A 27877-nucleotide genomic window follows, 5' to 3' on the forward strand; every position below is an offset into this window, starting at 1 on the left:
GCGGGCGTCGCGCTCCAGGATTGGTGGACCGGGCGGTGGGGGCGAGGACTTAGGGGCAGAACCCCCAGGGATTGGCGATTGCGTAGACGGGGCGGGGCGGCCCCTTTGTCTGAGGCGCTGCAGACTGTCGCCCCTTCACGCGCGAGCCGGCTGCGTGGACGGTGAGTGGGGTGCGTGTCGGCGCCAGGCTGGCCGGGACCCTCTCCCCTCACTGACACCACCGGGGCGAGCGCGTCCTCCACACCGATAGGACGCTTCCCCGCGGGCACGCGCTGCCGGCTTTGCTAGCGCTGGTCCCCTACTCTCTCGGACACGCAGCGGCCTCCTCCCCTCGGCCGAGGCCGCGCCCTCTGGCCCGCTCGGGGTCCCCACCCTTTCCCTTCGCCACGCCCCGTACCCCCTCGGGCCCTCGTGCGCCCCTATCCCCCTCGGACCCTCCCGCGCCTCCTCCCCGATCCTGCCCCCCAAACCCTCCTGTGCCTCCTCCCCGCTCGGACCCCCGAAGACTCTCTCTCGCCCCCTCGTCCTCCCCCCGGCGCGGTGGATCGTCTGGAGTCCGAGGCGCGTGGGCTGGGTCCCCCAGGCCGCCCTTTAGGCCGCGCTCGGCGGAGTCTGGAGGGAGAGGATTGGGGCGCCATGGCCCCTGGCGGGGGGACTTCCTCAAAATGTGAAAACGGAGGTTTTTCTGCTACATGCACAACCTCTGGGGCCCCAGAAGGACCTGGAGCGCCTCTATTTAGCAATAAAAACGTTTTCCCGCGTCAAAAGAAGGCTAGCTGCTTTCGTCTCAGCAGTTGTCGGCCGAGTGTACTAAATTTCTTATCCTCTTCCATCATTCCACTGGTGCTTTTTCCTATTACTTTGTAAGAACTCTATTTTAATCAATGAGACCGTCCAACGTTTTTGCAACATAGCAAATATTTTCCTTATCATTGGCTTTTTAATTTTTTGTTTGTTTGAAACAGAGCCTCGCTCTGTCACTGGGGCTAGAGTACCGTGGCGTCATCCTAGCTCACAGCAACCTCAAACTCCTGGGCTCAAGCGATCCTCCTGCCTCAGCCTCCCGAGTAGCTGAGACCACAGGCGAGCACCACCAAGCCCGGTTAATTTTTTCTATTTTTAGTGGAGACGGGGGTCTCGCTCTTGCTCAGGCCTCGAACTACTGAGCTCAAGCGATCCTCCCGCCTCGGCCTTCCAGAGTGCTAGGATTACAGGCGTGAGCCACCTCGCCCAGCTCGGTTTTTAATATTTAAATAGAAAATGATATGCAATAGTTCTTTTAATGCAAGAATGTCAGAAAAATCTAGAAGTCACTCTCCAGCAACACCTTGCCAGTGTACGCAGAGGTAAGCACTGTGGACAGTTCTTTATGAACCTTTTCCGAATTTTTCTGTGCAATTTACAGCTCTGCACGCGCGCACACGTTTTTTTTCTGTTATTAACATAAAAGGTGAGCTCTTGGACAGCAGGGGGCGCTGGACTCGCCCCCCCCTGCCGGGTCGATACTTGCAGATTTTTCAGTTCCCAGTTCCCTGGGCTCTGCACGCCACGAGTTTCTCTGTCGGGTAAACACCGAGAAGTGGCGTGAGGGTAGGAGGTTTGGGCGTTGCCATCAACCTCTCCGCCCGGTATGGGCTAGAGTCCCTGCGGTCTTGCCAGGTCGACGTCTTAATTTCCGTTCTCGATTATTGGTGAGGTTGAAATCTCTTCGTTTGTGTTTTAGCCATTTGCATTTCTCTGTGACTTGCCAGCCTGTATTCTTTTCCATATATGTTAAAAACATACTTCTCAGTTTATCCGTTTGACTCCAATTTGTTGTTTTGCCCTGGTTTTTTTTTTTTTAAATAAAAGATTTTAAGTTTTTAATGATCAAAAAATTTCTCTAAAGACTTTTGAGCTTTGTGCTGTGTTTTAAAGGGCTTTCCTCATTCCAGGATTATTTTTAAAATAAACTCTTGTTTTTCTCTGATACTTGTAAAATGTTGGATACATCTGGAATTTATTTTGGTGTGGGGTGAGTTTGGAATCTAGCTTCATTTTTTTCTCTAAATCATAGCCATTTCTAACACCATCTATTGAATAATTCTTCTCTCCATTGATTTGAAAAACTATTTCATATACTCGATTCTTACATGTCTTTAGGTCCATTTCTGGAGTTTGTGGTGGCTTTGATGTGCATAAAGTTTTGATTTATAAGCTGCAGATCTGTGGATCTCTGTCCCCAAGATTTCTGCTTTTAGTATTTTGCTTAGAAAGGCCCTTCCCACATAAAATAATACAAATTTACCTATATTTTTTCAAATTCTTTCTTTATTGACACATAGTAATTGTACATATTTACAGAGTAAACAAGTCATATTTTGATACATGCATACACTGTAATGATCAAATGGGATAATTGGGACATCCATCACTGCAAACATTTATCATTTGTGTTTGGAACATTTCAAATCTTCTATTCTGAAATATACAATAAATTATAATCGAACTCTAGAATTTATTCCTTCTGTCTATGTTTGTATCCATTACCAACCTCTCTTCATCCCCCACCTCCACCCTTCTCATCCTTTGGTAACCATCATTCTACTCTCTACCTCCAAGAAATCAACTTTTTAGTTCCCACATGTGAGTGAGAACACGTGATATTTGCCTTTCTGTACCTGGCTTATTTCACTTAACATAATGACCTCAAGTTCCATCCATGTTGCTGCAAATGACAGGATTCCTTCTTTTTTATGGCTGAATAGTATTCCATTGTGCATATATATACCATATTTTCTTTATCCACTTTTCCATTGATGGACACTTAGGTTGATTCCATATCTTGGCTATTGTGAATAGTGCTGCAATAAACATGGGCAAACAGATATCTCTTTAATATACTCTGATTTCCTCTTTTCAGTATATACCCGGCAGTGGGATTGCTGGATCATACAGTGGATCTATTAAATATTTTTAATTTTTTAGGAACCTCCATACTGTTTCCGATACTATTATAGTTGTACTATTATAGTTTACGTTCCTGCCAGGAGTGTACTAGCATTCCCCTTTGTCCATATCCTCACCAGCATTTTGTTATTTTTTGTCTTTTTGATAATAGCCATTTTAACTGGAGGGAGATGATATCTCATTGTGGTTTTCATATGCATTGCCCATGATTGGTGATGTTGAGCATTTTACATATTCCTGTATGACTTCTTTTGAGGAAATATCTATTTGGATCATTTGCCTGTTTTTAAACAAGATTATTTGGTTTTTTGCTGTTGAGTTGTTTGAGTTTCTTGTACATTCCTTTTGGATGGATAGTTTCCAAGCATTTTCCCCCATTCTGTAGGTTGTCTCTTCATTCTGTTGATTGTTTCCTTTGCTGTGCAGAAGCTTTTTGCTTTATGTAATTCCATTTGTGTATTTTTGCTTTTGTTGCCTATGTTTCTTAGGTCTTACTCAAAAATTTGTTTCCCAGACCAATGTCCTGAAGTGTTTCCCTGATGTTTTCTAGTTTTCTTCATAGGGATCCTGAGCATTTCTGAAGTTTAAGTTTGTTTCTTGATGTTACTTGTGAGTAGAATCTTTTTTTCCCTTCATATTTTCTGATCGTTGTTGGTGTACAGGAAGGCTATCAATTTGGATAACTATTTCTGAGTACTTACTCTGGGGAGGTTTCAGGTGGTCAAGTTTAACAGTGTTTTGCTTTGCACTCACAGGTGGCTCAGAAGCTGCCTCTTTTAGAAGTGCTTCTACTCTGCAGGGCAGGGGCTTCATGGCAGAGCCGGGCTTCTTAGCAAGAAGTTGAAGGAGTGAGGAGGAAGAGACAGCAGTGGCTCTGGGGGAGATCCTGGCAGCTCATCCTAGACCAGGAGACTCAGAATGTGCCTGTCCCAGTGTGTCACCATGTGCAGGGTCCTCTGGAAGGACAGGCAGGGTTGCTTTGTCGCATCAAGACTGTCAGGAATTCCAAAAACAGCTATAGGTTTCTAATGGTTAGCTTACAAAACAAAAAATTAATAAATGTTAAATTCTAAGCTCTTTATGTAATTGTGGTCCCTTTTTAGTTCCTGACCCTGTGATCCTGCCTCACAGTGATCAAGAGAGCCAGACCCCTGCTTGGCAGAGAGTGTCTCACTGCAATGCAGCTTCTTTCCAGTTTTCTTTAAGTGGCCTTGCTGCAGAGAACATTGATCTATTCTTGTTTTTGTTTTGGGTTATTCCCTATGGAGATTGATTACCAAAAACTGAAATTCCTGAGTCTGGAATCTTCAGTTTGATGCCTTTGTCATCCCTGGGTGGGTGGGGTCATTGCTCAGCCATGGCTCTGGGTGGGTGCTCTTTGTATTTGCTCAAGTGTTAGGGGGTGGCCTACGTTCATGAGAGGGCTCCTCAAACTCCATTTCTGGTACTATGTGGTGGTGATTCCTGGCTTGTCCCAGCCCCTGGCGCTGGGGCCCAGCATCTGTATAGGACTTATTATGATCCAGTCTTTAATTTTTAAAAACTGTCCACACCATTCTCCTTTCCTGCCTGAACTCCTATGTTCCTCTCATGGAGCAAAGCCTGGAAGTGGGCCTCAGAATTCTGGGAGCTTGGGGGGACAGGTTAAAAGCCAGTTTCTGGTGCCCCAAATGCTCTGCTTTCCTGCCTTATGAGTGTGCAAGGTTTAAGTTGAGGCCCACAATGTTTGCATATGTTTGCATCCTTGTCACAGGCTTGTTCTAGGAGACCCAGACCTTTATCTGCCAAAGTGCAAGTAAAGAGAAATTTATCTGTACCAAAGGTGTGAGAAGAAAAAAGTAAAACAAATACAAAAAGAAAAATTTAAAACTAGTCAGTGCCACTTTTTATTTATCTTGTTCATTGTTCACCAGACTACAACCATACTTTGTGATATACTTTTTTCACTTGGCAATACGCGAAGGTCATCCCTAGGTAAAGACCTGATGCCACTTTTCGTTTTTATGTATTTCTGAGACTCACCCCAGGTGGCAGTCTTTCTCTTTTTTTTTTTTTTTTTTTGTTGAGACAGAGTCTCACTTTGTTGCCCAGGCTAGAGTGAGTGCCGTGGCGTCAGCTTAGCTCACAGCAACCTCAGACTCCTGGGCTTAAGCGATCCTACTGCCTCAGCCTCCCGAGTAGCTGGGACTACAGGCATGCGCCACTATGCCTGGCTAATTTTTTCTATATAGATTTTTAGTTGTCCGTATAATGTCTTTCTATTTTTAGTAGAGACGGGGTCTCACTCTTGCTCAGGCTGGTCTCGAACTCCTGACCTTGAGCGATCCACCCGCCTCGGCCTCCCAGAGTGCTAGGATTACAGGCGTGAGCCACCGCGCCCGGCCTCTCTTAATCTTGCTACACATATTGACAGCCTGATATTGTCCTTTGGAATTTTTCCTGTGTGTTAATATAATCAAATCAGATAACACCACCTCATCCAGCTACAGCTGACTCTGAGCCAGGCCTGTTCTGAGCACTCTCCTCTCACTAACCATGTCACCTTTGAGCCCCTCAGGGAAATGTGGAATGTGTCATCTCCCAGATTTACAGGTAGGTCCTTAGTGTAGCTGGCCCAAGATAAAGCAGGCAGGCCAGTCCCAGGTCCCTACGACACAAATACCCTTTGAGGGCTTGAAGTTATAGTTTACAAAGTGAGAGCATCATCCACACACTGACCCCATTCCACATTTTCACTCACCCGTCTGGCAGCCTAGCACGGTGTAAGTCTTTCTCTCCAGCAGATGCATGACCTGTATGTGGAAGGACCAAGGTGGCATTTGCCAAGGCACCATCCTTAAGTCTGCCCTTACCTGCATTCATCCCTGTAGGATGCCCACTGTCCAATGGCATATCTGATTCACCTAAATACTGCCAGGTGGCCTTCCTGAGAATGAGTATGAGAAACTCCACTTTCTCATCCCTGCCAGTAGCACGTGTTGATTCCTTACATGTTGCTGTTCCAAAGGGTATAAAGTGTGATCTCATTGCTCCTTTGATTTCATTCATTTATTTAACAAACAGTTAACCACTGGCTGCTCTGTTGGGCCTGCTTTTTGGCTTGCTGGTGCAGCAGGAAGGGATAGAGTGAGAGCTGGGTGGGGGCACAGGCCGAGGGGTAAGGGGCTACAGGGCTCTGAGGAAGATCACAAACATCAGGGCAGCCTTGTCGGAGCTGGTGGGGGTCTGGAGGGACCTTGAAACAGAGGACAGTCACTGTGTTCCAGTGAGAGGGCAGATGGGGGGGCCAGGCAGACGGCTCAGGAATGTACCAAGGGCCACCGAACAGCTGCGGGCAGTGGCCACGGGGCAGGGAGCATGATGTGGGCAACACGGTCAGGTTCTGGATGTGCTTGGAAGGTGGATTAGAAGTGGGGTGTGAGAGTGAGGAGGAAAGGAAGCTCATGTGTAGGTTTACAGACTGAGCTGAGGGCAGAAATGATGGTGGTGGCAGTACTCGGTTTTGGATGTTAAGTGTCTGAGATGCTACAAGACATGCATATGGAGATGTTGAGTCAGAGGGAAGGGGATTGCCAGCTCAAGGGCACCAAAAAGGAGCCTCTTGGGCTCAAGTGAATATTCAGACTCATAGGAGGACTACACCTGGTGCTGGGGTCATGGAAAAGCTGGCTTTGCCCTGCAGGCATCCAGGAGTACTTGGGTGCATGGACACAAGATGCAGACAGGAGCAGGAACCAGCCTGGACAAAAACCTCTTGGTCACACAAGCCAACATCTCCTGTGCTAGCAGTCTGGTATGCAAGACCTGCTCAGGAGGCCCTGAATATGATTCCTGTGGGTGTTCACCATTGGGCTCCAGCCCAGGTGTGATGGGGGCTATAGTGTGAATGACTGTCCACCTCTGCCAGGTTTCCAGGAGACCAGAGCTACATTCACCAAAGGTCAAGTTCATATGCAGGCGAGGATGGAAGGGTTGCCCAGCCATGTGGTGACGAGGGGAATGGTAGAGGAAGGCACACTGAGAAAACCCTGCAGAGAGAGAGCAGTGCTCAGGGGACCAACTGTGTCTGTGTCTCCACTGCTGACAGTAACAAGGACTGAGGATTAACATTGGATTTGGCCACGTGGAGATCAAAGGAGACCCTGATCCAGGGCTGCTTCCTGGCTGAGAGAGGGTGACATCCTGTGAAGATGTTACACCCTGCAGAGGATAGGAAGGGAGAGTTCTCCCACAGGGAAATAGCTGCACAAAGTGTGGTCCCCAGGAGAGTGACCAGATGATGTGAGAGGTGGCAGGTCTGTGTGCTGGTGGGTGATGCATACAGAGGGGTAGGGTGTGGCAAGAGAGAAGCTCTGCTGCACGTCCAGGGTGGGCAGGTGTGGGATACAGGAACCGGGAGGGCAGGAGGCAGAGAACATGAGGCCATTGTTGCCGTTCACACTTAATCTTTACTTAATTCAGAATTGGTTATTGCATATCCCATCTGGATACACACAAGTTGCTAAATGAATGATTGGTTTCCCACTGAACTGACATTTATAGCTTTTGACATCTTTTAATTTCCCACATATACCTGTCTGGCCTCATCTGTTCTTCTCTTGACAGTTTGCTGGTTTGATTACAGCGGCTTCCTGACTGTCTTTGGTTCTGATACCAGGCAGTCCCCACTCTGTTCTTTCAAATTTCATTCTGGTCTCTTCTCCAGCATCCCTTGTTCGTGTGAGTTCTAAGGTAGTTTTATTTACTCCTTTAAAAGACTTCCACTGGAATTCTAATTAGAATTGCACTGCACTTACACACAGAAACGTGCATACACACATTTGGGGGGAATAGACATTTTTGGAGAACAACAGGACAGGGAGGGCCGGGCGCGGTGGCTCACGCCTGTAATCCTAGCACTCTGGGAGGCCGAGGTGGGCGGATCCTTTGAGCTCAGGAGTTCGAGACCAGCCTGAGCAAGAGGGAGACCCCATCTCTACTAAAAATAGAAAGAAATTATATGGACAGCTAAAAATATATATAGAAAAAATTAGCCGGGCATGGTGGTGCATGCCTGTAGTCCCAGCTACTCGGGAGGCTGAGACAGGAGGATTGCTTGAGCCCAGGAGTTTGAGGTTGCTGTGAGCTAGGCTAACGCCACGGCACTCACTCTAGCCTGGGCAACAGAGTGAGACTCTGTCTCAAAAAAAAAAAAAAAAAAAAAAAGTAACAGGACAGGGAGGTTGGGAGTCAGCCTCTCTCCAAACCCAGTCTCCCTCTCTGCAGGAGGCCCAGGGATCCCTGAGGCTCCCCCAGAAAGTCAGGGTCTGCCGGGGGCAAGGCCAGACCCTTCATGTGCCCGCTTCTCTTCCTCAGCTCCACAGGCTCCTCCGATTTCCGTGGTCCTCAGAGGCCCCAGGAGACCGGGTAATGGCAGCAGCTAGGCTCCTGCCGCGGCCGGCAGGACCCCAGGTGAGCTGTCCCCAAGGTCTTTGCAGTGCCCCAACCAGAACCCCTGTGGCTTCTCCCACACCCAGGGCTCCCAGCAGCAGCCTGAGCATTGCTGCATCTGCTGAGCTCTGTGGCCCTTTCCCATTGCCCTCTCAGTTCACAGGGCCCCCCATTACCAAATGCCCGTGTTGCACATGCCCACTCCCCTTCACAGACACGGAGGTTCAGTCTTACCAGCAGCCCCTGTCGTTCCAGGCTAAGGTGACCTTCGAGGATGTGGCCGTGCTCCTCTCCCAGGAGGAGTGGAACCGCCTGGGCCCTGCTCAGAGGGGCCTCTACCGAAACGTGATGATGGAGACCTATGGAAACGTGGTCTCACTGGGTAAGCCCCTCTGCAGGCCTCGTCCGTGTATCTCTGAGTTGGACTGGGGTGGGGTTTCCCAGGGGAGGGGCTTCTCTCCCAGGTGGGGGCCTGGGGCAGCCTGGTCCTAGAAGCTCGCTCATCACTCCCTGGGTGCTCAGCTCCAGTAGGAGGTTGGTCCTGTCTATCTTCATGTCCAAGTAGGTGGCATGAACAGGGGTACAGGGGCTTGGTAAACGTTATATAAACAAAAGACTTCCCTCCCCACGAGCAGGACTTCCAGGATCCAAGCCCGAAGTGATCTGCCAGCTGGAGCGAGGGGAAGAGCCATGGGTCCTGGACAGGAAGGGAGCTAAGAAAAGCCAGGGCCTGGGGAGTGGCTGCTCAGGTGAGTGAGGGGAGCTGGCCCCTCCTTCACTGAGGGCTGAGCAGGTTCTGAGCACAGCTGTGGGCCTAGTTCAGCCTGAACCGCTGATGGGGCATAGCTTCCACCTGGGTTGAGACCGGTAAGGCCTCACCTGGCGAAGGAATCCGTGGGCTGGGGTTGCTCAGTCGGGCAGCGGTCCATGACAGGAAGTTAGTGTAGCAGTGAATCTCAACAGGCAGATGTGCAGAGCCATGCAGAGGTGAGACTGGGGCACAACTGTAGATTTTGTCCCTGACCAGAGGGACAAAGACTGGTTAGCCAGGCTCGGTCCTAATGGGATGTTCAGACTACCTGAGGGTTACCCGATTAATTTAGAAAACAAGAACAAAGCCTCCTAAATGTAGAAGGGAAGTTTCTCAACCTGATACTCAAGGTGAAGGGCTAAAAACTCACTGTTTCAGATCAAGAACAAGACAAAGGACCCCAACGTCCTCACATCCATCTAACATTGTACTGGGGGTACCATGTGTGAAATAAGGAAAAATAAACGAAGCAACAAAACTAGAGCTATCAGAATTGGAAAGGAAAAAGAAAAGTGTTGTTTGCAGTTCATGTGATTGTCAACTTAAAAAAAGATTGATTAGAATTCACAAGAGAGGCTGGGTTTGTCGCTCACATCTATAATCCCAGCACTTTGGGAGGCGGAGCCAGGAGGATTGCTTGAGGCTAGGAGTTGGAGACCAGCCTGGGCAACATACAAGATGCCATCTCTACAAAAAATTTAAAAAAAAATTAGCCAGGCTTGGTGGCATGCAAGGTAGAAGTTGCAGCTACTTGGTAGTTGCAGCTACTCAGGGAGATCGAGGCAGGAGCATTGCTTGCGCCCAGGATTTTGAGGCTGCAGTAAGCTTGGTCATGCCATTGCACTCCAGTCTTGGTGACAGAGTGAGGGCCTGTCTCTTAAAAAAAAATTTGCAAGTGAAATTACCAGTGTTGCTAGATACAAAATCGGTCATATTTCTATTTCTCAGCATCAAGCAAAGGTGTAATTTTTAAAAGGTAACTAATAGTATCAGGAATATAAAGCATCCAGGAATTAATCTAACAAAAGATGGGTAAGACCTTTATAGAGAAAATTATATTTAATAAAAGGGAAGGTGACATAGGTACACATGGATCCAACCCTAAAGGCTGTGCTCACAGTTGCTTTAGGCAAAGAACCTCTGACTTCAGGAAGGTGACCTCAGTCAGCCTGTCCACCCAGGACATACCCCCCACCCTGAGGTGGGTAGGAATGGCATTGGCAACACCTTCACTGGCTGATTGGCTTCAGCATCTCAGATGTGGTTGTTTTCTTCTTGAACGCTCTCCTTGTTTCTAGAGAAACAGAAACAAGGGCAACAGGTGTTAATCAGATATCCTGAGAGGAACAATGGCTGTACTGGCCTCAGATGAATTTAATTTTCCAGTGGCCATGAACAAGAAGACACAACATCATGTTGTGGAAATCTCGCACAGTACTTCTGTTTGCTGACTGCAGCCATAGGAGGCAAGAAAACACAGAGGGTGTTTTGCAGCCGCTGCCAAACCAGACCTGGGCTCCCTGGTGGCCAGCTGTGCACTCAACCTGATGGAGAGCTTAAATTCCCTTTAAGTGCCTTAGAATTTGATGCCAAACAGACTGTGAACTTCTCTGAGAGCATGGTGGGTTGGAGATGAGAAGTTTTCACACAGAAGCACCTGGTTACCCCGCCTCCAGCACAGGCCACCGAGAAAGATGAGACTGAGTGAGCTTTAGATTAGTGATGTGAATTGGAAGCAGAAGTCTCCTGCCTCACCGCTGCTGACATCAGAGCCATCCAGGAGCAGTGTGCCAGGTCATTGTCCTGGCAGTTCCTCAGGATAGATAACTGTCTGCACCAGCCGTACCCCTGCTGTTTTTAACTCAAGTGAATTGCACTTACATGTTGTAACAGTAGTATGAAAGGATTTTTCTTCTCTCAAGGGTGTTTTGTTGTCACTTCAATTCTCTGTTCCTCTTACAGACAACTTCAAATGTGAGCGAACTACAGCCTGCATGCAACAAGACAGTTTATCTGGTCCATGGGGTAAGTGTATGTCGGATCTTCTAAATTCAGAACAATCCCTGAAGGTGTTAATGCTCATGTTTCTCCAGAATGTAGAGATTCTCAGGGTGCTATGAAGCTTGTTATATAACTCACACAATCCCTAGAAAACACTAGGGAGGGTTTTTGTTTTTAATTAAAAATTTATTTCAATGGAATTATTTTTTCTCCCTTTATTTATTTCGTCACACTTAAAACATACTTCCCTACTCTATACTCAAAACAGCAACTGAAGCCATCATTCTAAAAGCTAGTGGCTCTTGGCTCAAGCCCAGCTTCTGTACAGCGTGGATGCAAGGTGCAGGCAGGTATGGCCTGCCGCCAGCCTTCACAGCAGCTTGAGTCTATCTTGCAAACAGTCACATGATGCTTTTGTGCCATGGATGATTGAGTAACCTCCTATACAGTTAATTTATTTTTTATTGTTAAAGTCATCTTGTCCATCTTGTTACTCTGGCTTCAGGTCAGAAGCCACCCATTCCGGAAACTTCAAATAATAGAAATTGTACTTTTCAATGCAAATGAGTAATGATTTCTTTAGCCTATAGGCCTTTTTTTCTATGAAGATGAGGCTTATAAGTAAAAAATAAAAAAGAAAAGAAAGAAAGAAAACTTGTTTCTATCAATTTGATTTTTTTTTTTTGCTTTGAGACAGAGTCTTGCTCTTGTCACCTGGGCTAGACTGCAGTGGTGCCATCGTAGCTCATGCAACCGCAAACATCTGGGCTCAAGCGATCCTCCTGCCTCAGCCTCCTGAGTAGCTGGGACTACAGGCATGCACCACCGTGCCTGGCTAATTTTTCCTATCTTTTTGTAGAGATGGGGGGGTCTCGCACTTGCTCAGGCTGGTCTCAAACTCCTGACCTCAAGCAATCCTCCTGCCTTGGCCTCCCAGAGTGCTAGGGTTACAGGCCTAAGCCACCACACCTGGCCTGTTCTTATCAATTTCAAAAACATGTAGAATAACTTTCTAATGTGAGATATGTTAAAAATCTTATTAAACAGATGACAATGAATTCAGATTTTTAAAAATTATCCTGTTAAAGCTTTACCATTTCAATTTATCAATACATTTAATAAATAAATTGCTCTGAAGAGAATAAAAAGATGTCTCACTATGTTACCCAGGCTGATCTTGAACTCCTGGCCTCAAGCAATCCTCCTACCCAATATGAAATGTAGGCACGAAACTTGAACAAGTTTCTAATGGAAGAGGAAAACCAAAGAGCCAGTAAACAAAAGAGCATGCTCAGCTTCATTATTCATCAGTAAAACGGAAATCAAAACCACTATGATATATCATGTTGCACCTTCAGGATGGAAAAATCAGAAAGATCTGAAAATATCAAGTCTGGGTAAGGATGTAGAGAAGGTAATGGGGATGTAAATTCACACAGCCACTTTGGAAAACAGTTTGGTATTATCGAATGAAAATATGAATTTGTGTGTTCAACTACTTCCACTTGTACATGCATAAAGTAGAGCATTTGTGTGTAAGCACCAGGAAACATACAAAAATCTTTGCAGAAGCATGCTTCAGATGGAAAACCTGAAAATAACCCAGGTGTCCATCAACAGTAGAATATACGGATAAATAAACTAAATTTTTTTTAAGAAACCGGGTCTTGCTCTGTCACCAAGGCTGGAGTAAAGTAGCATGATCATAGCTAAATACAGCCTTGAATTCCTGGGCTGAAGTGATCCTCCTATCTCAGCTTCCCTTGGTAGCTGGGACTACAGGCACACACCAGCACACCCAGCTAATTTTTAAAATTTTTTGTAGAGATAGAGTCTCGCTGTGTTACCTGGTCTCGAACTCGTGGCCTTAAGCCCCAAAATGCTAGGATTATAGGTGTGAGCCATAGCACCCAGCCAGCATTTTAATATAATGTAATATACTACAGTGAAAATGACTGAATAGCTGCTACAAAAAACATGATGGATCTCAGAAACGTAATGCTGAGAGAGGAAAGCAAGTTGCAGGAGACTATATGCCATGGAATTATAGAAAACTCAGAAACATGCATAAGTAAAATTATTTAGAGATACAAACTTTAAGATAAAACTATTTTTTAAAAAAAGAGGCCGGGCGCGGTGGCTCACGCCTGTAATCCTAGCACTCTGGGAGGCCGAGGCGGGTGGATCGCTGGAGGTCAGGAGTTCGAGACCAGCCTGAACAAGAGCGAGACCCCGTCTCTACTAAAAATAGAAAGAAATTATCTGGCCAACTAAAAATATATATATAGAAAAAATTAGCCGGGCGTGGTGGCACATGCCTGTAGTCCCAGCTACTCAGGAGGCTGAGGCAGGAGGATTGCTTAAGCCCAGGAGTTTGAGGTTGCTGTGAGCTAGGCTGACGCCACAGCACTCACTCTAGCCCAGGCAACAGAGCGAGACTCTGTCTCAAAAAAAAAAAAAGAAAAAGAAAAAAAAAAAAAGAAATCAGTCAACAAAAGAAAGAGATCCCTGAGAGACAGAAAACAAAGTGAGCCCTACAATTGTCTCAACTCATGGCTTGAAGAAATTTGAGGTACAGGGAGGGGGAACCCTGGCAGAGCTTATTGGTCTTCCCTGAGTTGAAGAGACAACTTGGAGTCACATGGAGGAGGAATCGGTTTCACAAAGAGAATTCTGGAGATTGGCAGAGTCTCCCTCAAATATTCAGTTGAGTACTGATTAGCACATGCATGTCAGGAAATTATTCAAGGACAAGAAAGAACCACCAGGCCAGGCGTGGTGGCTCACACCTATAATCCCAGCACTCAGGGAGGCCAAGGTGCGAGGATTGCTGGAGGCCAGGAGTTTGAGACCAGCCTGAGCAACACAGTGAGACTCCATCTCTACAAAAAATAAATAAATAAATTAGCTGGGCATGTTGATGCACACCTATAGTCCCACCTACTTGGAAGGCTAAGGCAGGAGGATCGCTTGAGTGTAGGAATTCAAGGCTGCAATGAGCCGTGATTATGCCACTGCACTCCATCCTGGCCAATAGAGCAAGACCCTTCTCTAAAACAGAAGGAGAGTTCTTTAAATCTGAGTCTAAAGGTCAGAGACAGAGGAGTGAGAAGTTCAAAGCATCAGAAGGATTTGATGCACCATTGCTACCTTGAAGATAGAAGGGGATATGTGGCAAGAAATGCAGGCAGCATTTAGAAGCTGAGAGTGGCCCAGCTGACATCCAGCAGCAAGGAAACAGTCACCCTGGTCTTACAGCTATAAGAAGCTAAATTTTGCCAACAGTAAGAATGGGCTTAGAGTTGGATTTATTCCCTGAGCCTCCACATAAGAACTGAGACTGGCAAATGCTTTATTTCAGCTTCATGAAACCCTGAGCAGAGAACTCAGTCATGCCATGTGGAATTCTGGCCTACTATGAGCTAAAAAATGTTGTTTTAAGCTGCTAAATTTGTGGTAATTTGTAACACAGCAATAGCAAACTAATACAGTGCCCTGAGCTCACACAAGCCTGGTAATACTGTCTGTTCCCAACAGCCAGAGTGGAAAACCTCATAATTCACAAGGCATTAGAGTACTGAGAAGCGTCTTGCCTCAGTAGTAGGGAAAAATAGCCCCCAACACTCTCTGCTCCCACTTAACACAGCTTATAAAACAAGACCCAAAAGAATCATACTACTGCCAAGTAACTTAACCACATATTAGAACAAGCTCAAGAATATTTATAGGAATACAAAAAATACCAAGCAAGATAAAATCTACAATGTCAGGTATCTAATAAAAAATGATAAGGCATGCAAAGAAGCAAGAAAATACAACCATAATTAGAAAAACTAGTCAAGTGAAACTGACAGGAAATAGAACAAATGGTAGAATTAGAAGACAAAGACATTGAAAGAGAATAAATTTACCCCTATGTTCAAGGAGCTAAAGGAAATATTGAACATATTAAGTAGAGACTTGGAAGATATTTTCAAAGAGCCAAATCTAATTTTTAGAGATGAAAAAGACAATGAGATGAAAAATTCACTGGACAGAATTAATGGCAGGTTAGACATTGTATAAGAAAAGATTAGTGAACTTGAAAACAAAGCAACAGGAACTATTGAAAAGGAAACAAAAGAAAGACTGAGAAAGACTAACGAGACCAGTTAGCTATGGAACAACATGAAGTGGCCTAATAATAGTTGACCCTCGAACAACACAGGTTTGAACTGCATGGGTCCACTTGTGTGCCTCTTCTGCCTCTGCCACCCCTGGGACAGGAAGACTAACTCCTCCACTTTCTTCTCCTCCTTAGCCTACTCAACATGAAGATGACAAGGATAAAGACCTTTATGAAGATCACTTTCACTTAATGAATAGTAAATGTATTTTCTCTTCCTTATGATTATCTTAACATTTTCTTTTTCCTAGCTTATTTTATTGTAAGAATACAGTATATAATACATATAACATACAAAATATGTGTAAATAAACTATGTTATCAGTAAGGCTTCCAGTCAACAGTAGGCTACTGGTAGTTAAGTCTTTGGGGAGTCAAAATTTATGTGCAGATTTTTAACTGTGTGGGGGTCATCCTCCCAAACCCCTGCATTGTTCAAGCGTCAACTATATGTAATTGGAGCCAACAAAGCAGGGACATGAGGATCAAAAACAAATTGGAGGAAATAATGGTTGAAAATTTTCCAAATTTGAGAAAAACTATAAACCCACAGACCCAAGAAGCTCAGTGGACCCTGTGCATAATATACATGAAGAAAACCACACTAAACCATTTTATAATCAAATTGCTCAAAACCAGTTACAAAGAGAAAATGTTTAAAGCAGCCAGAGGAAAAGCATGTTGCATACAGAGGAACAAGGGATGACAGCGATTTCTTCTCAGAAACAATACAAGTAAGAAGACAGTGGGACATCTTTAAATTACTGAAGGGAAAAACATTTACCAACTGGAATTTTATTCCCAGTGAAAATATCTCTCAAAAATAAAGGCAAAACACACTTTTTTAGACATACAAAGGGTAAAAGAATTCATCACCAGAAGAGCTGGACTACCTGAAATGTTAAAGTCCTTCAGGCAGAAGGGAATTCTTATGAGGCAGAAATATGGATCTAGGCCGGCGCGGTGGCTCACGTCTATAATCCTAGCACTCTGGGAGGCTGAGGTGGGTGGATCGTTTGAGTTCAGGAGTTTGAGACCAGCCTGAGCAAGAGCGAGACCCCGTCTCTACTAAAAATAGAAGGAAATTAGCTGGACAACTAAAAATATACAGAAAAAATTAGCCAGGCATGGTGGCGCATGCCTGTAGTCCTAGCTACTCAGGAGGCTGAAGCAGTAGGATTCCTTGAGCCCAGGAGTTTGAGGTTGCTGTGAGCTAGGCTGATGCCACGGCACTCTAGCCAGGGTGACAGAGTGAGACTGTGTCTCAAAAAAAGAAAAAAATAAAGAAATCTGGATCTACACAAAGAAAAGAGCCCCAGAAATAATAACCACATGGGTAAAAAGATTTTTTTTAAAGTCAAATCTCTTTCAAAGTTAAGTGACTGTTTAAACAAAAACAATGATAATGTGTTTTGGGGTTTATAACACATGTAGAAATAAAATGTATGATACCATGTAACCACCGTACAATGTAATGCACTTGAGTCATCCCGAAACCACCCCACCACCATCCCAGTCCGTGGAAAAATTGTCTTCCATGAAACCAGTCCCTGGTGCCAAAAAGGTTGGGGACTACTGATCTACAAAATATGTACACCTAACATCACAGTTAATGGTAAAATATTGAACGCTTTCTCCCTAAAATTGGAAATAAGGCAAGGATATGTGTGTGGTCTTCTCACTGCTGTTCAGCATTGTACTGGAAGTTTTACCCAGTGCAATGAGGCAAGGAAAAAAATTAAAGGGATCCAGTTTTGTAAAAGATGAAATAAAATTCTCTTTATTTGCAAAGGTGTTGATCATCTACATGGAAAATCCTATGGAATCTACCAAAAAAACTACTAGAATAAGTGAGCATAGCAAATTTGTAGGATACAAGATCAATATACAAAAATTAACTGTCTTTCTATATACCAGCAATGAACAATCAGAACTTGAAATGTATAAGAACAGTATCATTTATAATACTATCAAAGAGTAGAAAATACTTAGAAATAAATCTGACAAAAGGTATGGGAGACCTATTCAGTAAAAATCACAAAGCACTGCTAAGAGAAATTAAGAAACTTAATAAATTTTAAAATACACCATGTTCATGGATCAAAAGACCCACTATTGTTAAGATACCTTCCCAAAATTCATCTCTAGATTCAGGGCAATTCCAGTCAAAATTTCAGCAGGCTTTTTTAATAGAAATTGACAAGCTGATTCTGAAATTCACATGGAAATGCAAAGTACCTAGAATAGTCAAACAACTTAGAAAAAAGTTTGGGGGATGCATAGTACCTAACTTCAAAATTTATTACAAAGCCACACCAATCAAAGCAGTATGGTATTGACATCAAAATAGAACATTTTAGCAGTGGAACAGAATAGGGAGTTCAGAAATAGACTCATATATAGTCAAAAATTGATTTTTGACGAAGGTTGAAAGGCAATTCAGAGGAAAAAGGATATTCTTTTCACCAGATCCTACTGGACATCCATATGCCAAAAAAAATGAATTTTGATTTATACCTTGTATATATAAGAACTCAAAATGGTTCATAAACTTAAGTATAAAACCTAGAACTGTAAGACTTTTAGAAGAAACCATAGGAGAAAAATGTTTGTGATTTTGGGTTAGGCAAAGATTTCATAAATAAGATACCAAAAGCACAATACGTTTTAAAAATTGATAAATTGAACATTTTAAAAATTAAGAAGTTCTATACTTTGAAAGACTTAATAGAGTGAAAAGATAAGACACACTATGGAAGACAACATTATAAAAGCAAAGAATGGATAAAATTGGGATAGCTGTTGTCTCTGAGGGTCAGGGAATAGAGTTTGGGATACAGAGGGGCACAGGATATCCAAGGTAATGGTAACATTCTTTGCCTTAAACTGGATTATGTATACATGAGTATTCATTCTATCATTATATCTTTTTAAAACTGAGAAATAAGAAAAACAAAACTGCTTAAGATGTATTTACATACCATATACTTCACCCATTTAAATTGTAGCATTAAATGGTTTCTAGTATATTCAGAGTTGTACAACCATCACTACAATCAATTTTAGAACATCTTAGCTGTGCATGGTGGCTCATACCTGTAGTCCTAGCACTTGGGAGGTTGAGGCAAGAGGATTGCTTGAGGCCAGGAGTTCCAGCACAGCCTGGGCAACATAGCGAGACCTCATCTCTACAAAATAAATAAATAAATGCACTTTTAGAATATTTTCAGCACCCCCAAGAGAAACTTTAAACTCATTAATATCCTCTGCCTTATCCCTAGGCAACCACTATAATCTGCTTTCTGTCTCTGTAGATTTACCTATTCTGGACATTTCCTATAAATAAAATCAAACAATATGTGGTCTTTTGTGACTGGCTTCTTTCACTTAACATGCTGTTTTCAAGGTTCATCCATGCTGTAGCATTTATAAGTCCTTTGAATTGTGTAATAATGTTCCATTGTATGGCTCCACATTTTATTTATCCATTCATAAGATGGTGGACATTGGGTTGTTTGCATATTTCTTATATCTTCTATGTGTTTTGTAAATGGTTTTTTATACCCACTTAAAACCAAAATGCCATAAAAATGATATGAGCAAAATATTCTGGGGTTACCAAGAAGCTTCCCCTCAAGTCTGGCAGACGGCAGCAGGGAGGGCTGCATGGAGAGGTGGCATTTGCAACATGGATGGGTGCAGCGTTCAAGGTGGATGGACTTGGGGGATGTGAAAGTTGGGTGATGGCCAGCCTAGGTGAAAGGTATGAGCCATGTGGGGATGAAGGGAAAAAGGAAAATGACCCAGCTCAGACCTAGAGGTCCAGGCAGGAGGTAGTAAGGGAGACAGGCAGGAGATCAGGAGAGGAAACAAAAGCAAATACTGCTTGTTTGTGCTACCACTTTCTGCCACAATCAAACAGGCAGCCCCAATAGGCTCTCCCCTCTCCCACAGATTTGATGCCAGCCTCTTGGAAAGAGCACATTTTAATTTTAAAGCCCTTGATTTTCCATGACCTGCTTTACCTTTCAAGGTCCAGGAGGATACAGGTAGATATGAGACCAAATGCCTCCTCCAGTCTTAGCCAAGTCCCTGAGCCTTTCAGCTCCAGTCTCATCTCTAAAACGGGTAATAACACGTTCCTTATAGGAGTGTTGTCAGGCTTGGCAATAATGTACAGAACACATGTGATCAGTACAGTACATGGCACCCTCTGAACACTTAGAAGGCGAGGAGGCTGCTGGTATTGTTGCAGTCAGCGTCATCTACGAGTATACTTTCTGCTGGCTCGGGGAGACTGAGCTTGTCCCAGGGCCTGTTACCTCACAGTCCCTGATGTCAGACTTTAAAACCTGCCATCTGAAAGCCCAAAGAGATTTACTAGCTATAATAAATCTGTAAGGATTAACTCCAGTTCCGGGCAGTGTGTAAAAACTAATGCGTATTACACCTTGACTGAAATTTTAATATGTGATTAAGCTGTTCACTTTGAATGTAATCATTGATACCTTTGGATTAAAATCTGTTGTCTTGTTAGTTTTCTGATGGTTCCATCTGCTCTTTGTTTCTCATCCTACCTTTCTGCTTGCTTTGGATTATTTTTATGATTATTATTTGAGTACTTTTAGATTCACTATTGGCTTATCATTTATACCTCTTTTTTTTTCTTTTTTTCTTCTTTATTATTTTTTTAGAGGACCATGGCCTGGAGCCACGCCCAAGAAACCTTGAACAAGTGGACTCCTATGCCCCTTTTTAAAAAAATGTTTAGGACAGGTGTAGTGGCTCACACCTGTAATCCTAGCACTCTGGGAGGCTGAGGCGGGAAGATCACTTGAGCTCAGGACTTTGAAACCAGCCTGAGCGTGAGCAAGACCTTGTCTCTACCAAAAGTAGAAAATTAGCCAGGTGTGGTGGCGTGTGCCTGCAGTCCCAGCTACTCAGGAGGCTGAGGCAGGAGGATTGCTTGAGCCCAGGAGTTTGAGGTTGTTGTGAGCTAAGCTGATGCCACAGCACTCTAGCCTGGGTGACAGAGTAAGACTCAGTCTCAAAAGAAAAAAAAAAATGTTTAGTGGCTACTCTAGGGTTTACAATATATGTCCCTAACTATAGTCTACCTTCAAACAATATTTACCACTCCATATACAGTGTAAGAATCTTACAACAATATATATTTCTGTCTTAGTCTGCTCAGGCTGCCATAACAAAATACCATAGGCTGGGTGACTTAAACATCAGAAATTTATTTCTCACAATTCTAGAGGCTGGCAAGATCAAGGTGCCAGTCAGTTCAGCTGTTTCTGAACTGGGCTTTCTTCCTGGCTAGCAGAGAGCCACCTTCTTTCTTGCTGTGTGTTCACATGACCTCTTATTTGTATGTACCTAGGGTGGGGGGAGGAGAGAGAATAAAACTCTCTGGTGTCTGGCACTAATTTCATCATGAAGGCCCCACCCTTATGACCTCATCTAACCCTAATAACCTCCCAAAGGCCCCATGTCAATATACCGTCACAACAGGGTGAAGGCTTCAACATACGAATTTTGAAGGAACACAAACATTCAGTCCATAACAACTTACTTTTCCTCCACCCCAAATTTCTGTGATATTTCATGTTTTATTCCACATATGCTGTAAATGCACAACACATTACTATTTTTGCTTTAGACATTTATCTTTTAGAGTAATTTAGAACATTTTCTCATAGTCTTCTATTTACTTATATTTATCATTTTAACCATTTCCAAAGATCTTTATTTCTTTGTGTAAATCCAAGTTTCTATCAGATATCATATTTTTTCTGTCTGAGGAACCCCCTTTGTTGTAGTATGGACTTCTGGTTGCAAATCCTCTCCATTGTTTGTATTAAGTTATTTAATTATCTTTCTTTTTGGAGATTTATTTTCACTGGGTGTAGAGTTGTAAGTTGACAAGTTTTTTCTCCCTTTCATCACTCTAGAGCTGTAAATACATTGTCTTCTGACTTGATAGGTTCTGATGATGATCTGCCATAATGCTTTTTATTTGTTCCTCTGTATATCATGTGCCTTTTTTCCTCTGGTTGCCTGTAAGATTGTCTTTCTCTTTCATTTTTAGCAGTTTGAATATGATGTATCTAGCTGGTATTTTATTTTTTAATTTTTTTTGAGACAGAGTCTCACTTTGTTGCCTGGACTAGAGTGCAATAGTGTCACCCTAGCTCGCAGCAACCTCAAACTCCTGGGCTCAAGCAATCCTCCTGCCTCAGCCTCCCGAGTAGCTGGGACTATAGACATGCGCCACCATGCCTAGCTAATTTTCTCTGTATATTTTTAGTTGTCCGGCTAATTTCTTTCTATTTTTTAGTAGAGACGGGGTCTCACTCTTGCTCAGGCTGGTCTTGAACTCCTGAGCTCAAATGATCCACCCGCCTCGGCCTCCCAGAGTGCTAGGATTACAGATGTGAGCCACAGCGCCCAGACTGTAGCTGGTATTTTAAAAGCATGTTTTGTGTTCTCAAATCTTGGATATGTGTCTTAATGCCTTCTGTTATTTTTGGGAAAGTCTCAGCCATTATCTCTTCCAATATGTTTGCTTCCTTGTTCTCTCTCTCTTCTGGGATTCTAATTACATGCATGTCAATCTGTTTGATATTGATGCACAGTTCTTGGATGCTCTTCAGTTTTATTTTTGTTTTTCATTCATTTTTCCCTTTGTTTCAGTTTGAGTAATTTTTATTGACCTATTTTCAAGTTCACTGATCCTTTCCTCAGCTGATTTGAGTCTACTGATGAGCATATCAAAAGAATTTTTATCTCGTTACTGTATTTTTTCAGAAACAGTATCTCACTCTGTCACCCAGGCTGGAGTACAGTGGTGCAATCATAGCTCACTACAGTCTCCAACTCCTGGGCTCAGGCAATCTTCCTGCCTCAGCCTCCTGAGTAGCTGGGACTACAGGCACGCACCACCATGCCCAGCTAATTTTTTATTTTTTAATTTTTTTGTAGACATGGAGTCTTCATGATGTTGCCTAGGCTGGTCTTGAACTCCTGGCCTCAAGTAATCCTCCCACCTTGGCCTCCCAAAGTTCTGGAATTATAGGCATGAGCCACTGTACCCAGCTGTCACTGTGTTTTTTATGTCTAGCATTTCCATTTGACTCTGATAGTTTCTGTCTCTCTGCTGAAATTCCCTATCAGATCATACATGTTGTTCTAACATATGGGTTACCTCTTAGTCTGGTTCTGTTATCCCAACAGTTGGTTTTTGTGCTCTTTTTTCTTTCTCCTTTGGGTATCTTGTAAGTTTTTATTGAATGCCAATCATTATTCATAGGATGGTAGAGATGGAGTATGTGTGTCTAGAAACGTAGCCTCTTCTGCTAGGCTATTAATGTGTAAACCTGAGTCAGTCTAGTCAGGAGTTGGGCTGGGTTTGGATTTTGTTGTTACCATGCTTACTTCAGGTGCCCAGCCAGCTTCAAATTTCTCTAGCATTTCTTTGTGCTTAGGGTGTGGCTCTCAGTCTTCCATGTGTTCCTGTCAGAGTCTCCCTCCTGCTCTTGCCTCTACCCTACTAGGATGCTGCTGTTGCTTGGTATTGAGTGCTTGTCGGCCTCGGGGGCAGAGAGCAGGCAAGAGGATGCTGTTGTCCTGGACCATCCTCAGTCCAGGCAGGTGCTCTGTCCCAGGGTCTCAGTGATTCTGCCTTCTCCCTAGATGTCGGAGACTTCTAATTGTCTGGGCCTTGATCCTTCCCTGCTCCTCCATCATCTTTTCTCTTTCACCTGTGCCTTAGGGATGACAAGTCTGCTTTCCTTCCCCCAGTGACTTATGACTTTTGTTCCATTGAGGAGAAGGGTCCAGGCAGGTGTTTGTCCTCCCCTCTTTCAGACCTGAGCCACCAGAGAGGCTTTCTCTGGTTCTGTCCCTAGTCTTTCTCAGGAGCGGCCATAGGAGGTCCTTGGAGGGAGCCCTTGTGTCTGTGGCTCCCAGGAGTTCTTTAGCAATTTATTAAGGGATTCTAATTACCCACGTATGTGACGGCCCATCTTCCTTCTTCAGCCATGGGTGAGTCAGTGCACTTGTGTCAGTTCATCTCTCCATGGAGGCACCTTTCATTAGGTTTCAGGTTAGACAGTTGCCATGTAGCCTTAGCTCTGTGATGGGTTCAAGAAAAGTAAGGACTTTGTAGATTATCTGGCTTTTTCTTATTGTTGGAATGGGAGTGATACACTTTCCAACTTTCTACCTCCTGAGGGAAGCAGGTTAATTATTAACAATAATAACATATTATTTTACATAATATATAATAATAAAAGGGATACAGGATATGCAAGTGAATTGTTCAATGCAGCCACATGGTGTTGCACGCCAAGTTGGGGTTTGTGTGCTTCTGTTGGTCGTGGTGAGGAGGCATTCAGTGCCTGTGACTGACCAGGTAATGTTGAGGATGAGAATAATATTGACTGGATTGACAACAGTATGCTGTAGGGTGGTGGTCTGGTGACGGAAACAAGGGCTTGGATGCTGGTGTGGGAAAAGAGGGAGATAAGGAATCTGAATAGAGAGGCAAATTCTGAAGGCCCACCAGCTACAGGAGGAGGGGCTTGTTTATAGGAGAAGGGAAGAGGTTCCTTCCAGATGGAGAGGTCTGGCAGAGCACAGAGGACCCTGAGCCCTGGAGAGCAGTGGGGTGTTTCCATGTTGAGAGGAAAGCTGAAGCTTGCAGTGGGTGTGGTGAAGTAGGTTAATCAGGCCTGGAATGGGACCCCAGCCTTGTCACCACCACCATGGGAGCCCCTTGCCCTCAGTATTATTTCTGGACAGTATTCTTGAGGAAGTCTCCCCACCCCCACACCTGCTTTCCCGGATGAACCTTCACTGAGGGCTTGCAGCAGTCTGTGCCACTTCCATCCTTTGGCAAGAAGTGTTAGCTTTTGCTATGTCCTAGTCTCTCCAAGATAACCATTCCTTGGATGTCAAAAGACATCACAGATCAAATCAAGCACGTGTTTTATTTATTAGCCACCTTTGCTCAAATCTTTCTCCAAACACTTCAGTCATAAAACACTTCATGGATGTTCCTGTTCATTTTAGAAGGTCCCTTGTCACTTTGGATGGACCTCTTAGATTCTGAGTCTCTTATTTTTCAAGTGTGTTATTCGAGTTTGAGGAGGCCCATTATACACCACCTGTCTTCCCAAAGCAAGTTCTGAACCAATTAAAAAGTAAAGCTTGTATCTCAATAAAGCTGTTACCAAACACACATACACACAAAGGCTGATGGGACATGAAAATATCATTTACAGATTAATCACAACTGGAAAATGTGATTTATCGCCACTCAAATGTGCTTCCCAGTACAGAACCCCAGAATAAGACAGACTCACCACCAGGTTCAAGCAGTGAGGGACTATCATACGATCCTCCATATTGGGAGCCTGCCTCTCTAGGTCTTTGAACATGGGGGAGCAGATCAGAATGTAGGCCCACGAGAGCCAGGCTAGTCCCCTGAAGTGGCTGAGCTATGACTGCTCAGTTCTTAACCAAACTAACCAAATAAGTTAGTCCACCTCCCCTGGAGATAGGGAATGGGAAAGAAACGATCCCCGCCCCCCACACGCACGCATGCTTTGATGCTATCCTAGCCAATTGATCCCTTATTGTCTCTAAGCCAGAGTTTGCTAAATCTGTACTCTCCCAAAGGAGTTGTTGACTCTACTGGCACCTGCCACAGACCCCAGATGTATCCTTCAACAAGAGAAAAGAATTCCCGTCTTGGATCTTTCTCTGCCATGGGGCTTCTCATCCTGGAATGTTACTTGAGTATGACAGTTCATTCAGGGAAGTCCGCAGCAGAGGCTTCAGAGGCAAAGCATTGAGGGTAGGGCTGGTGTCCTGAGCCCCAGGGCTGAGATTGGGCCCCACAAGAGGCCACTGTGTACTCTGGAGCCTGTGGCACTGGAGGTCTGGCTGTCAGCCTCTGCTATACGAGAGGCCCATGGCCCTTTTGCCCTCAGGAAACAGAGGGGCCTAACACTTCCTATTGCCATGTGGGTTCAGCCTCTTCCTCCTCTGCTCTGAGGTGGGACTAGGTCCACATATTGAGTGTCCTTGATTGAGTGAGCTCCCTAAGCATAGCCTGTCTTCTCGAAACAGCACCTGTCCCCATGTGAAGTCTTGATGTGAGTGGCATTTTGTCATTTCAGTGGCTCAGTGTACAACATTTAAAACTATAGTCTTCCCCCACTCACATAGACCCCTTGACTTAATCCAGAAACATCTCCACCCCAGCCTTTCCCACCATCTGTGCTCCCGGCCCCACAGGCCCCATCTCTGGCCTGAACCCGGCAGCAGATTCCCATCACATTCCCCTGTGTCCCCAGTCTTGCCCTTCCCAGCCTGCCCCAGCTAGTGCATTCTCCACTAGAAATTATCTTCTACAAAGAGGTCACAGCACCCCACCATGTACAAGTCTATTGGCCCCTCGACAGCAACCCCCAAACTGTTCACAGAGCTCATTCATCCCTGCCTGCCCATGTGCTGCTGTCTGCCCTGCAGGGCTCCCACAGTCCCAGTGTGGTCCTGCACTTATTCCTTCTCCACGTGGCCTCTGGATGCTCAGACCACATGAGGACTCTGGGGAGGGCAGGGCTAAGGCACACTGGGCTGTCTCCCTGCTGGTGTGTACACTCCATGCAGGGGTGTGACCTCAGACTGGATTTACACCTTTCTCTTAAACCTCGCTATTAGCCTTGGCATGTTCCTGTCTGGAAACATGTTTTCTGAGTCCTAGTTGTTTGACGTGGTTGTGGCGGTTCGGTCTCTCTCCAGCTCACACGGCCATGTACGTTCAGGGACGGCACCTTCATCAGCAAAGCCAGTTTCAGGGTTGCACTTGCTCTTCAGTTTTGAGTAGTGTTAACCTTTTCATTCTGGATTTCTTATTTCAGAATATGAAACCAAGGGAGAAAAGCAAAATGCAGACTTGAGTCTGAAGCCATTAATTTCAGAGGAAATAACAGTGATTCTGGGGAAAACACCCTTGGGGAGGATTGATCAAGAAAATAATGAAACAGAGCAAAACTGCCTGAATTCAAACCCTGCTTGCCACACTGAAGTTCAATCCTTAAACCAGACCGTGCCACTCACTCAGCATCAGGCGGTTCCTAGTGGAGAGAGACCCTACATGTGCATCGAGTGTGGGAAGTGCTTTGGTCGGAGCTCCCATCTCCTTCAGCATCAGCGTATCCACACTGGAGAGAAGCCCTACGTGTGCGGTGTATGCGGGAAGGCATTTAGCCAGAGCTCAGTCCTTAGTAAACACAGGAGAATTCACACAGGTGAGAAGCCCTATGAGTGTAACGAGTGCGGAAAAGCCTTCAGAGTGAGCTCAGATCTTGCTCAGCATCACAAAATACACACGGGAGAGAAGCCTCACGAATGTCTCGAGTGTCGGAAAGCCTTCACTCAGCTCTCTCACCTCATTCAGCACCAGCGGATCCACACGGGAGAAAGGCCGTACGTGTGTCCTTTGTGCGGGAAAGCCTTCAACCACAGCACGGTGCTGCGGAGCCACCAGAGGGTGCACACGGGGGAGAAGCCTCACGGATGCACCGAGTGTGGGAAAACTTTCAGTGTGAAGAGGACGCTTCTGCAGCACCAGAGGGTCCACACCGGGGAGAAGCCCTATGCGTGCAGCGAGTGCGGGAAGGCCTTCAGCGACCGCTCAGTCCTCATCCAGCACCACAACGTGCACACCGGGGAAAAGCCCTACGAGTGCGGCGAGTGCGGGAAGACCTTCAGCCACCGCTCCACCCTGATGAACCACGAGCGGATCCACACGGAGGAGAAGCCCTATGCGTGCTACGAGTGCGGGAAGGCCTTCGTTCAGCACTCACACCTGATCCAGCACCAGAGGGTCCACACTGGGGAGAAGCCCTACGTGTGCGGCGAGTGCGGGCACGCCTTCAGCGCGCGCCGGTCTCTGATCCAGCACGAGAGAATCCACACGGGCGAGAAGCCCTTCCAGTGCACGGAGTGTGGCAAAGCCTTCAGCCTGAAAGCGACTCTGATTGTGCACCTGAGGACCCACACGGGCGAGAAGCCCTACGAGTGCAACAGCTGTGGGAAGGCCTTCAGCCAGTACTCGGTGCTCATCCAGCACCAGCGGATCCACACGGGCGAGAAGCCCTACGAGTGCGGGGAGTGTGGACGTGCCTTCAACCAGCACGGGCACCTGATCCAGCACCAGAAAGTGCACAGGAAGCTGTGACCCGCGACCAACACAGAATCCACCCTCTAGAAACTGCACATGGAACCACAGGCAGCCTCCAGCCCAGGGGAAGCGCCTTTGACCTCTACAGGAGGCCCTTCTGTGATGAGTCAGTGTCACCAAGTAACTGAAAAGAGAAGCACTGGGCATGTTCTTACCATGGAAAAACTTCAGAGAATGCCTGTTTGATTTAATTCAACATCTTGAGGTTATATTGGAGAGCAATCATACAATTATAGTGAATTTTGGTAAAGACAGCCATATT

At 45.1% G+C, this 27877-nt stretch overlaps 1 protein-coding gene across 1 annotated transcript; it reads left to right on the forward strand.

The window, feature by feature from the left end:
- Positions 1-103: 103 nt before the first annotated feature.
- On the forward strand, positions 104-27744 carry ZNF250 (zinc finger protein 250). Its single transcript, XM_069465841.1, has 6 exons — positions 104-161; positions 8305-8400; positions 8635-8761; positions 9015-9128; positions 11153-11215; positions 26291-27744. The coding sequence occupies exons 2-6, from the start codon at positions 8359-8361 to the stop codon at positions 27610-27612; spliced, it is 1668 nt and encodes a 555-aa protein (XP_069321942.1). The 5' UTR covers positions 104-161; positions 8305-8358; the 3' UTR covers positions 27613-27744.
- Positions 27745-27877: the final 133 nt, after the last annotated feature.

Source organism: Eulemur rufifrons, chromosome 3 (assembly GCF_041146395.1).
Source record: "Eulemur rufifrons isolate Redbay chromosome 3, OSU_ERuf_1, whole genome shotgun sequence".
In the NCBI taxonomy this organism is placed as follows: Eukaryota; Metazoa; Chordata; class Mammalia; order Primates; family Lemuridae; genus Eulemur; species Eulemur rufifrons.

What these genes read in the sequence shown, in the direction of transcription:
- ZNF250 (XM_069465841.1), top strand. Translation starts at nt 8,359, where the DNA reads ATGGCAGCAGCTAGGCTCCTGCCGCGGCCGGCAGGACCCCAG. An exon ending in TGGAAACGTGGTCTCACTGG is followed by an intron (nt 8,762 to 9,014) that starts GTAAGCCCCTCT and finishes CCCCACGAGCAG; the next exon opens with GACTTCCAGGATCCAAGCCC. An exon ending in CAGTTTATCTGGTCCATGGG is followed by an intron (nt 11,216 to 26,290) that starts GTAAGTGTATGT and finishes TTCTTATTTCAG; the next exon opens with AATATGAAACCAAGGGAGAA.